This window comes from Culex quinquefasciatus, chromosome 2 (assembly GCF_015732765.1).
Source record: "Culex quinquefasciatus strain JHB chromosome 2, VPISU_Cqui_1.0_pri_paternal, whole genome shotgun sequence".
Taxonomy (NCBI): domain Eukaryota; kingdom Metazoa; phylum Arthropoda; class Insecta; order Diptera; family Culicidae; genus Culex; species Culex quinquefasciatus.
The window spans coordinates 216,272,942-216,285,914 of NC_051862.1; the positions used below are offsets into that span (position 1 = coordinate 216,272,942).

Genomic DNA, 12,973 nt, shown 5'->3' on the forward strand with positions numbered 1-12,973 from the left:
TTTCTCAGCTTTTCAAAAATATTTTGTTCAAGGGTGGGCAAACATGTGCACTAATTTAAAAAATGAAAAACTGCGACTATTTTTAAAAAAGTCTCCTAAAAATGGATTTTTTGGAAAAATCAGTACTGATTAAAAAAATCATAACTCGGCCAAAGATTTTTTGCACAACCTGGAAATTTCTGAAAAGTTAGCACTTGATGTCCTTTAAAACATTAAAAAAAATCAAGTTTTAGTGATAAAAAGTTAAATAAAAAACCATCAAAAAAAATTTCACTGTGTATCATTTTGTTTCAGTATAGTCCATATCCATACCTACAACTTTGCCGAAGACACCTAATCGATCAAAAAGTTCATTCAAAAGATTCAGATTTTTGAACTTTCATACATCATTTTTGTATCAACAGCTGCCAAATTTGTATGGAAAATTATATAGATAAAATGGCTTCTTTGGGCATACCAAAGGCACCAAAAAAGTTTCAGTCGAATTAAAAAATGCAAAAAAAAACGAATGATCGAAATCTGAGAGAACTGCTCATATATAAATAACACATTTCGACAATTTTTAAGTTGACGTGAGCAAACGCTTCAGTTTCGAGAAGGTATGATAGATTTGAGTTTTCTGGACACGCTCCAATCGACAGAATTAAATTTAAGTGAATTTTCATCGTAAAATGCAGGGTTGCTTTATATGTTACTCCATACCATTTATACAATAAATTTAAAATTTTATGTGTTGGCAGGAAATTCACTAAAAATTATTTTTGTCGATTGGCACGTGTTTAGGGAGCCTAAATCTATAATACCTGGTGGAACTAAAGCGTTTGCTGACATCAACTTTAAAAATGCCAACTTGTTTATTTTTTAGCATTTCCTCAGACAAGCTCCCCCCAACCAGGTGAATCACTCCCCGTCATGCTGTTTACGGCTGGCACAGGATAAAGTGCCACTGACAACCTGGCTAACTGACGGACAGCAGCACGGCCACCCCATCCCGAAAAAAAAAACCATGAATGAACCGCCGATCTCGTTTCGCTTGTTTCAGGTAGCTGATGCTGACGCCGTCGAAGGAATGTGGTCCCGGCTCGACCCCTTTGCGTCCGGAACAACAGCGCGACCACAAAACCGATCGATTAGGGAGTTCATTCTTCATGATCAGCTCCGGCTCAACGCGGCTCATTTTGGCTACCCGTGTTGGGTCAATCCGGACGTCAGCCCAGGACAAGTCACGCACGGATCTTGGTTCTTGGGGTGTGTGCCAGATGAGACGCGCTGCTGGCTCGAACCCTATGTTAGTCCAGGGTTTTTTTTTTTTGGACGGTTGGTAGATGGTTTTTTAATTATAATTGTAATATAATTTAAAACGGACAACGGAAAAGTGCTTGCGGCGCGGACGGCTTCTTCGGGATCACGCTCAACCACTTCGGATGGCTACCTGGGTTTTGTGGGGATCCGGAGATTAGCCCATATGCGCACACGGTACTCATTCATTCAGAAGTTGGTTTTTCGCCCTCTTTTGGGGAGCCACAAGGTAGGACGTTGTTAATTCACGTTTTGCATTTTTTCTCGCTTCACTTTTGGACAGCCTCACTCGCTTGGTCAGCACAAATATCTGGAGTTGCCCCGGGCGGGACAACATCGCAGGCCGAAGAGACAGCAGCGGCAATGGCTCTTTTTTTGTCGAAAGAGGTAGTTATAATGATATAAAAATGAGCAGTTGCGAGTGAAATATATTTCGGGATTATGGCACGGAAAGAGTCATTTGTGGTGAGGGCCTAACTTTGTAATGAGCAGGGGCCAGGTTGTGTGTTGCTTATTGGGGCGGGCACGGACAATGTGCCCCTGGGAGGGTACATTTTTCTGGCGGAAAAGTTTGCAACAGTCACAAATCATTGCCAAATTTAGAAGAAAAAAGTTTCATTGCAGCGAGTAACAAAATTTAACTAAAATTAAAAACTTAAGTTCAAAAAATGCAGATTAAACTAAATTTGGTGTTGAAGAAGTCAAGTTGAAAAAAGAAAAAATAAAACCGTCAAAGCAATGATGGATAATGGGCATCCCATGTTGGAAGTTATCAATTTCATAGAAAAACTAAATTTTTAAAATCTCCCGTTAAAAGAACATTGCTCGGGTTAGTTTTCAAAAGGTCGTAAGCGCCAGTTGTCCAAAATTGAGTTTTTGGCACGATTGCACTCTTCTAACGCACTACTAATGATCTACTCGAGCAGAACTTCCAAAAAAATAAATTTAAACAAAAATATCGCCCGCATATAAAAGGTCGAATGTGCTTTTCATACGGAGAAGTCACATACGTCCTTGGTGATGCAAGGTCGTAAGTACTGATAATTTCAAAAATGTACTTACGCTCATAGAAAAAGGACGTATGTTCAGTTTTAATTGCTATATGATTATGCGCACATGAGTTTTTACGAAAAAAGATGAATATTTGTTATCCCGTTAAAAACATTGCGCTGATTATATGACTTAAAGGATGCGCGAAGAATATTTTCCAATTTGCCAGCCAGCAAACCCCAGTTTCAGTCATTTATTCCGGAAGAGACTGCTAGCTTCCCCCAAAATCATCATTTTGTGTGGCAGCCTAAACCAACACAAAATCAAGTTGCATAATCTGTTTAGGAACAAGCGATAATGACCGCATCCATCTTATCACGCATAAACGCCCTATCAAAACTCCAGTAACCCCGAGTTCTTCAAGGTCCTATAGACCACTGACGAAAAGATAAACAAATCAGTGGTAATTCGTCATTTTGTTCGTGCTCTCAGCTAGCGTATGAGCCAACGCGAGAGAGGGAGAATAAAATCTGTCAGTTGGACCTTTCTCCCCTGCGATGTTTTCTCCCAATCTCCTCCAAAAACACAAAACATCGACTGCCCTCTTTGCGGGGGGTGTTGAAACGATGTTCAAAATAATAATGTTTGATTTAAATGTGGTTTAGTCATAAAATAAATAAATTTTGCCAATGGTCGTATTGTCATTCTTACAAAAAAAAAGTCCCAAGTACAGGGACGTATGAAACAATTTGCTCATGTAAAAGGTCGAATCAACCTGGAGTGGTAAAACAAGGCTAAAACACACATTAATTGTTAAAAATTTTAATTCACTTGATATGGCAACCATAGCTAATAGTCAAAGCAATGATTTTGACTAAAAATATGCCCTTGAAACCCACTTACATATTAATAAGAATTAAAATAATGGTCGAAAATTTGTTCATCGGTTTTCCCCACTTGAGGGGTTTGGCTTTTACGACGTTTTGAAAACTAACCCGAGATTGAAACAAAAATCCACTTGAGAAGAAGTAAAAAGAAACCAATTATTTAAAATCTCATTTTGAATCAAAAATAACTTATGTTTTAAAAACTCTTGTTTTAAACTCAGGTTGTAAAACACCTCCTGTAAAAATAAAGTAAATTGAGAAAACCATTAAAAAAAGAATTAATCCGTACAGATAATTTATAAAATCAATCGTGAAAATAATTTCACTTTATTGTACAATATCTGTACATTAAAAACTCTTTAAGGTTCACAGCGACCAAGAAAGTTGTTGTTTTTTATTCCAAAGTTGTTACCGGACTTAAACCTGCAAAAATCTGATGGTAAAACTTTGTTGTGATTTATTTTGTAGACAGTAGGTACTTTAGTATTTTTGATTTTTGGCAAACAGAAATGTTTGAAATTCATGTTGCCAAAAATGGAATGGCAATGTATAAATAGATCCCGTAGTTAGAGAAATACAGAAAATAGATAATTTTTAGTGCATGAGATTCTGGTTGTTATTAACTTTTTATTCGAATTTCAATGCAAAGAATAAAAATGTAAAACAAATGTTGTTGATTTTCTTATAATATTATTAATAATAAAAAACCTTGGTTTTTTTTCAAAAAGAGCCTAACATTACGATTTTGTAGGCCATTGCAAATTTTATTTCAGGTTTTTGTATTTCCCCTCTTTACAAAATTATCTAAAAAAAATTAGGGGAAAAACACAAAATGTTGCAGAAAATTTATTTTTTTACTGACTTTTCCTGTCATTCTCTATCATCGAAACGGCCTATTTATCTCCACCAAAATTAACAGAATGGAAAACATATATCTTTCAATACCAATGCTGTAAAGTAAACTTTTTCAATGTTTTTGTTTTGTTTTGAACGAGGAATTTACTTAACACATGGATGTTTGACATAAAATTTCATTTAAAAACTAACTTAATCCACCTATGTGGTTGGAGCCTTCCTCACTTATTACCAACAATTGCTGATATGATGGAATTGTACAAAAATTTCATCTATTTTTAAGATCCAGAATAAAAAAGTACATAAATATCACTTAAGTGGCCATACCTCGAGACAGGGTTGCCAGATCATCAATGTTTTGCACTCGTTGGAAAGGTCTTTTGATAACCTAACCAACGATGGGTTGGATGGTGGATCCGGACATAGTTTACATACATTTAAGTGAGATCCGGCTTCCAAAAAGTACATCAATATCACTTAAGTGGGCATATCTCGAGACAGGGTTGCCAGATCATCAATGTTTCGGATTCGTTGGAAAAGTCTTTTGATAACCTAACCAACGATAGGTCGGATGGTGGATCCGGACATAGTTTTCATACATTTAAATGAGATCCGGCTTTCCAAAAGTACATCAATATCACTTAAGTCGGGATATCTCGAGACAGGGTTGCCAGATCTTTAATGTTTTGAACTCGTTGGAAAAGTCTTTTGATAACCTAACCAACGATGGGTCGGATGATGGACCCGGACATGGTTTACATACATTTCAGTGAGATCCGGATATATGTGAAAACACATTTTTATACATAACTTTTGAACTACTTATCGAAACTTCAATCTGTATAAAACTCGATCTATGGGACCCTAAACCAAGTCGAATGCAACAGGTTCGGGTCAAATCGGTTCAGCCAGTGCAGAGAAACATGAGCTAGTTTGCTGGTCACATACATACATACACACACATACACACACACATACACACACACATACACACACACATACATACACACATACACACAGACATTTGTTCAGTTTTCGATTCTGAGTCGATATGTATACATGAAGGTGGGTCTACGACGTTTTTATACAAAGTTCATTTTTAGAGCAGGATTATAGCCTTACCTCAGTGAGGAAGGCAAAACGCGTTTTTTGGAGTTGCAAAAAAAATTGTTTGGCAGTTGCAAAAACTTGATTTTTCCATCAAAACATCTTCTTTTAGCAACTTACAATGCACGTTTATTTTTGTCTTTTAATCAAATGGGGTACTTTTATGCTTTTTTGCAAATTTTTAATGTTGGGACCACAGATCGGAAAAGACTTCAGGAAAAAATATTTTCATAAATTCAATATTTTCGGTGGTTGCATAACTTTTATAAAATATCAAGCACTCTCTTATCCGTTTTACTTCAATATATTGTAATTTGATTTCTTTTGTTCTCTCTCGACCTTCACCAGAGCCTAGGCCCTAGTAAATTTTTCTTGTCTTTTGAGAGCATTAATAATTTATAAACTGGTTGAGAAATTATCTAAAAACGGTGTTTTAAAAAATTGCGTTTAGGTATTTTTGAAAAGTAAATCGAGATATCTAGAGTTTTGTTTTGAAAAGGTCCTATAAACTATTGTGTTTCATATGTTTTTAGGACCTAATAAATAAAAACTCTAAATATCTCGAGATATTTTAGCAACATGACTTAACAATAAACGAAGTTTTCATTGTTTTTTAGCGAAGGGTGTTTGCGGGACGTGCAGTCGATTGATTAAAACCATTTTTGAAATTTACTATTCCCCAATTGATGGAAAACTGATCGAAAATTTATCTACTATACACTGAAAAAAATAAGCTGTCAAAGAAAATGTGTGACATTACATCAGAAACTGATGAATTTTCATCAGGTTCTTATTTTTACACATTTTTTAGGTAAAATTACTCAAAAAAACCTTCCACAATTCAACTTTTTTTTTGTCAAAGGTTTTTGCAAACTAACCCAAGATATGATGGTTTTGATGTACAGAGCTTACGTGGGCTGTTTAATACTACCGATATTTTGACATTTATACTTATTTGAATAAATTGACATAAAGGATTACACACATTTCAACCAGCTATCAGCTTTAAACGATCTTAATACCCAAAAATGAAAAACTGGACATAGAAATTTCCCCATCGATGTGGCGTTTGATTACCTTTCTGACATGCGCTAATCTCTCTCCCGCTTGAAACTCAACATTTCACAACCGAATAATGTGTAACACACCGATTTGCCCGCGAAGAACCCCGCGGGAACATTTGATACCGAACACCGCGGCATCCAAAATGCTAATCCCATCCATCAGCTCACTCAACCTCCGAGTGGTCAATCAAAAATATTTCGTAAACAACAGACAGCTGCTACTGGTATTCGTCAAACATTTTATCATCAAAACGGCTCTAATCCATCACCTCTAATAGCACTGCTCGCCACGGAGAGCGAGACCTTCATCAACTTCCAAGTCTCGCAAGCTCCTCCTAAAAGGATTACAACGCGGCGCGGGTCTCGCCAAGTCGCGCGAGTTCTCACGATCCAAAATGAAATATTTCACGACACTCTAGGAAAAATGCTCTGCCTAATGAAATACATTAGTCTGCCGGGACTGCTCGGAGTCGGTTCTTGGGTGCAATCCGAGACGGGATCCTTCCTGGGGCCGTGGCGGAGTTGCCTCCGAAGAATAAGGCATGGAAATCGAAGAAAGAGCAAAAAGAGATAAACTCATTTATATTCAAAATCGTTTAGCTCCGTCGAAAGTCGCTACTGTGTTTCGATAATTTATCAGTTTTAAATTTTAAATTGTATTTTTTTCCTTGGTTTTGCTTTCGTTTTGCAAATCGAGAAGGAGAATTTAGCTGAGGGAAGAAGCTAGGGTTGGATTGGCGATGCAGTTCGATGTTTTTCTTTTTTACGGACTGACGACTGCAACAAGTGCTACCGTTTTTCAGGGTCGTGTTACGTTGGGGCTGGCTGGCTGGATTTTGGGATGAAGATTTATTCTCTGGGTAATGGAGATGCAGATTGGACGGGATTTTTCCTGTCTGTGGAGAGTTGGGGAGCACAGTGGGAGAGAAGTCGGTTTAAAAGATATTTTAGATTTTTGTGATATTTTTAGAAATAAAAATATATTTTCAACGAATATTATTGCAATTCCGTTTTGAAACTGTTTATTTTTCTTGCCATTCTCGAATGACGAAACGATCATTTTCATAGCCAAACATAATACTGAAAAATGCTTTTTGCAATTCCGTCGTGAAACTAGGGGAAATATATCCATTTTAATCACACTAAGCCGTTCGACCCATTCTCATCACTTTTGCCATTTTCCGCTATTAAATCAACATTTTCAGATGTATCAACAATGGAGAGTTGCTTGCTCACTTTTATTTGAGCTATTTATTACTTCAGAATTGTCAAAAACACTTTATAAAAGCTGTAATTCATGATCAAAGTGCTGATAGGCCGATAATAGAAATAGGCTGAGAAAGGGCATAGTTCCCCTACTTACTTTTCTTGTCATTCTTGAACGACGAAATAGCCTACTTTTCTGTACCAAAAATAACAAGATCGAATAGCAACACTTAAAAAAAAAAATTGCTGATAGGTTCTACTTTTCAGCACTTGTTTCGAAAACTTTTCAACATTTTTTTGATTTAAACGATTTATTGACAAAATACATACAAAATTGACTTCAAATTTCACTCAATGGGTGTTTTTTTTGAAGTGCAAAAAATGTTGTATGGAACTCGGTGCAAAACTTTATTTTTTCAGCACTCTTCGTATTTACCCAACTCGGTGAACCTCGTGCTGAAAAGTCCTCTTTTTGCAACTTGTTGCATAAACTATTATTTCAACATCCATTTGAATGTTAAAAAGATCAACTTTTCAGAACTTGAAAAGTTATACTTTTTCCTCATTGTCCCAACGTCATCATGAAAAATTGAACCGTTGCGAAGTCGCGCACCCCAGCGACAGACTTGCCCAGAACCGGTCCAATGGTCCCAGCCCAGTCCTCGGTGAACATTGGCGCGGCGCGTTAATTTAGAATCGCTACCGTGATACGTCGTTGCGCAGCCAGTGTCGTCACACGCCAAATGTGTCTGGCCAGGACCGGTGACGTTGATGATGACGAAGGGACCATCACTTACCCCCATCGCGGGACGGTCCTCGGAAACTGGGAGGACCCACGCATTAATCTTACCCCCTTGGCATGGTCGCGTACGAGACCTTGTGAGCGTCGTAGCCCATCAGGAAATTGCCGTTGTGATCGAGTACTTGTCTCGGCCTTGTCGAAAAAAAAAAAAGAAATCCAAAAACATCAATTTCTGCGTTGTTCCACGACGTGCCTCTGACATATTTATCGAAACAATTTACCTCACCGAGAGAGACTGAGAGAGAGCCAAAAGGGGTCCAAAATGGACAGGATCGGCTACCGTTTTGGCCGACATTCGACGTTTCAGAAATTTTGACGGACGGACCTGTCTGTCTGTCTGTCCCCCCAACTTCACAAAGCGCCCATTTCCTTCTAATCAAATGCTTCCCCAACCGAACCACGATTTTCGAAGTTTGCGGGTTCGGGGAGCCAAGTGGGGCCGGCCTGATTTGCATTCGACGCGCACCACTTTTTCATCTTCCAGCATAGATCTACCCTGCGCTATTAATTTCGGTGGTGGGCTCGAAGAGAGAGACCTTAAAGCTACCGCGCCGACGAATGAATTATGCATATCAATCAAAGGATCTACTACTAGTGTAGAGGGAGAGTGGTTAAAGCACGATTTTTTTTGGGGAGGTTAGGAAGGAGGTGGCTAGGGGGTTTGAAGAGTGCAGAATGTTGGCATAGCGTGCGTAACTTGGAAGCCTTAAGGTTGATTTTTTGATTTTGGGCAGCTGCAGCGTTCGTCCATCGTGGCGGCCACTTTTTATAGGTCTTTGATAGGTCGGACGATACGAGGATAAAAGTTTGCAAAGCAGTGCTGTCGATTTGTATTTTTGTCATTTATGTAGTTATTTTTTGTTATTTTCTTATTTTGTCATTTTTGTGATTTTTGTGATTTTTGTAATTTTTGTAATTTTTGTAATTTTTGTAATTTTTGTAATTTTTGTAATTTTTGTAATTTTTGTAATTTTTGTAATTTTTGTAATTTTGGTAATTTTTGCAATTTTTGTAATTTTTGTAATTTTTGTAATTTTTGTAATTTTTGTAATTTTTGTAATTTTTGTAATTTTTGTAATTTTTGTAATTTTTGTAATTTTGTCATTTTGTGATTTTGTAATTTTTGTAATTTTTGTAATTTTGTAATTTTTGTAATTTTTGTAATTTTGTAATTTTTGTAATTTTTGTAATTTTGTAATTTTGTAATTTTTGTAATTTTGTAATTTTTGTAATTTTGTAATTTTTGTAATTTTTGTAATTTTTGTAATTTTTGTAATTTTTGTAATTTTTGTAATTTTTGTAATTTTTGTAATTTTTGTAATTTTTGTAATTTTGTAATTTTTGTAATTTTTGTAATTTTTGTAATTTTGTAATTTTGTAATTTTGTAATTTTGTAATTTTTGTAATTTTTGTAATTTTGTAATTTTGTAATTTTGTAATTTTGTAATTTTTGTAATTTTGTAATTTTGTAATTTTGTAATTTTTGTAATTTTTGTAATTTTGTAATTTTGTAATTTTGTAATTTTGTAATTTTTGTAATTTTTGTAATTTTGTAATTTTTGTAATTTTGTAATTTTTAATTTTTGTAATTTTGTAATTTTTGTAATTTTTGTAATTTTGTAATTTTGTAATTTTTGTAATTTTTGTAATTTTTGTAATTTTTGTAATTTTTGTAATTTTTGTAATTTTTGTAATTTTTGTATGTTTTTAAATTTTTGTAATTTTTGTATTTTTTGTAATTTTTGTAATTTTTGTAATTTTTGTAATTTTTGTAATTTTTGTAATTTTTGTAATTTTTGTAATTTTTGTAATTTTTGTAATTTTTGTAATTTTTGCATTTTTGTCATTTTTTGTCATTTTTGTAATTTTTGTAATTTTTGTGATTTTTGTAATTTTTGTAATTTTTGTATTTTTGTCATTTTTGTCAGTTTTGTCATTTTTGTCAGTTTTGTCATTTTTGTCATTTTTGTCATTTTTGTCATTTTTGTCATTTTTGTCATTTTTGTCATGTTTGTCATTTTTGTCATTTTTGTCATTTTTGTCATTTTGTCATTTTTGTCATTTTTGTCATTTTTGTCATTTTGTCATTTTGTCATTTTTGTCATTTTGTCATTTTTGTCATTTTTGTCATTTTTGTCATTTTTGTCATTTTTGTCATTTTTGTCATTTTTGTCATTTTTGTCATTTTTGTCATTTTTGTCATTTTTGTCATTTTTGTCATTTTTGTCATTTTTGTCATTTTTGTCATTTTTGTCATTTTTGTCATTTTTGTTATTTTTGTCATTTTTGTAATTTTTGTCTTTTTTGTTATTTTTTTGTGTATACCTGTATTTCTTTTTGTTTGCAGTTATTTTTGTGAAATATTTCACAAATATTGAAACAACTCTAGTGCAGCAGGATCTGTCCCGCTGGCGTCCCTGCCGAATCCAGTAGCGCGCCCCGCACTAAAAACACCTTTCGGCAGCGCACCTAATAAATATTTAAATTAGCTTCAATCAATCCCTCCGTACGCCTCCAAGGCCTTGATTGATTTTCTAATTTTTCGATAATGCTGCCGTCGAACATCGGAACCCAGAGAGCCTTTCTCGATCGCGATCCCCGTGTCGTGATCAGTGATTTTCAGCCTAAAGGCATTTCGGACTTTCGGGAATAACTGTAAACATTTTTTGGAGCTGAAACTTTTTCTTGAAAATTGTGATCGCTCTCTTAAAAATCGATGAATCGATCCGCCCCGGGACATGCGTTTTCCCCTCAGCTGAGGAGGATGGTCGGCAGGTCGTGGTCCAGGGCGGCGGTTGAGCTGCTGGTGGCGATGATCTTGCTACTGGAATGCGAGATGCGAACGTGCGGCAGCAGACGGCCCAGGGCTTCGAAGGATGGAATTTTGGCCCGAGGGCTCACCAGAAAGCAGCAGTCCCAAAAGCGCAGATAGAAGATCGCCGGTGCCCGCTCGTAGATGATGTCCAGGATCAGCGAGCTCTGCGGGGGGAGAGAATTGGAACGAGTTGAAGATTGAAGATGTGGAGATATTTTGTTTGAAGCTTTCGAAGGGAGTCGTACCGTTCGCACGCAGCGCAGTATGATTTCGCGAACTTTCATCTTTGGGAACTGGAGCAGCAAATCCTCCTCCAGATAGACATCGTACAGAAACAGCTTGAGAATCGATTCAAAGTGACTAAAGTATCTTTTGAGCTGAAAATAAATCAACCAAATTAAAATCAATCCATCAAACGTTCGATCAAGTAGTCACTCACATAAAATCTCTCAACGGGTCGATTGCTGAATCGTCCCTCGCGGATTGTGTGGTTTGAGATGCGAATCGTTGCCAGTGCTGGTAGGTCCTCTCCGAGGGGTGCCAAATTCTCAACATACGTGTGAAGATTTGCTAGATTTGGTAAGTTCCACGGTAGCAGATAGTCATCCTTTTCGATGCGAACCAGAAGCTCCAGTTTCTAAGATGGTATGAAAAATTATGATTTTTTTTACAAACATAAGACAATATAAATTGAAAGCTGCAAACACTCACCTTCAAGCAACTCAGTTGTCTTATCACATTACAGGCCGCAACACACAAATCAGCTCCAAAAATTGATAAAGACTCCAGTTTTGTACAATAATGCAAAAGTGGCGCATATCCAAGTAGAAAGTCGTTGTGACGAAACACAATGCTAAGCGTAGTTATTTGTGCTAAAGTTTTTCTAAAATTATCACTTATATCATTTGGACTAGAAAATCGCTCTGGAAAGAACGTGTCTGACTTGAGTTTTAACGTTCGTAATTTGTTGAAATTTCCAACATCACAGCACTTGAGCAGTAGGTTTAATCTTGTAGTTTCAATGCACAACACTGTCAGCTGTTCTGCTACCGCTTCAATCAATTGAATTTCTTCTTGTTTGCTAACAGAAATCTCCAGAGATGTTAGAGATGTTGAGAGATTCCACTTCCTCACATCATGCAACGCATCAAACTCGAAACAATTCACAACCAACACCTTCAGATTCGGAAATCGCACTAAACAACCACCAAACAGCTCAGCCAGCAGATCACTTTGAACTCCTTCCAGCGTTAGCTCTTGCACGTTTTCAAGCACATCCTCCCCAAACACCACCCTGCGCAGTAGGCTGAGAAAGTTCCTTCTGTTCACAGATCTTGGACTAGATTCGTCGTCGCGTACGCGTACGCACGGAAATTTGCGCACATCCTCGCCGTTCATCTCGAACAGCTCCACGTTATCGGGGTTCAACCGTAGCCGGCGCCCCAGCAGATAGTGTTTCGTGGTCAACATCCGGTACCAGCCGTGGCACACCAGATGCAGTGGGCGTCGTTCCGGCCCGGACAGTTGGTCGAAGATGCAGCACATTACCTGCGAAAAACAATTGCGTTTCATTTCAGAAAAACTCAACGCCAATCCAAGCAACCATTGATCACCTCAACTGGGAAGCGGTCTAGCGCCGACGACATGACGCTCTCTGCACTTCGAAACTTCAACTGCCAAACAAAAACAGATGCCAACTGCGATCGCGCACATCTGATCAACCGCCCGAGAAGCCCGGCCAGGAACGGCGCCCCGTGTGCAGTACTGTGTTTCGGGAGGGACGTAATTTTTCGGTGTCCCAAAAACGAGACATGAACGCACATTTTTGTGAAAGGGGAAAGTACGGGAGAATGAGGGACGAAAACGAAAGGACAACAACAGGCGGAACGGGCCTGGCCCGAATGAAGCCGGCGAACGTGAGGAAGAATCGGCAGTCGTCAATGTTGTA

General features: G+C 37.1%; 1 protein-coding gene across 1 annotated transcript; it reads right to left on the reverse strand.

The window, feature by feature from the left end:
* Positions 1-10,946: 10,946 nt before the first annotated feature.
* LOC6036033 lies at positions 10,947-12,642 on the reverse strand. The gene is made up of 4 exons (XM_038255751.1): positions 11,737-12,642; positions 11,465-11,662; positions 11,271-11,402; positions 10,947-11,189 (listed from the first exon to the last, which is right to left on the reverse strand). The coding sequence occupies exons 1-4, from the start codon at positions 12,595-12,597 to the stop codon at positions 10,962-10,964; spliced, it is 1,419 nt and encodes a 472-aa protein (XP_038111679.1). The 5' UTR covers positions 12,598-12,642; the 3' UTR covers positions 10,947-10,961.
* Between the last annotated feature and the right edge of the window lie 331 nt (positions 12,643-12,973).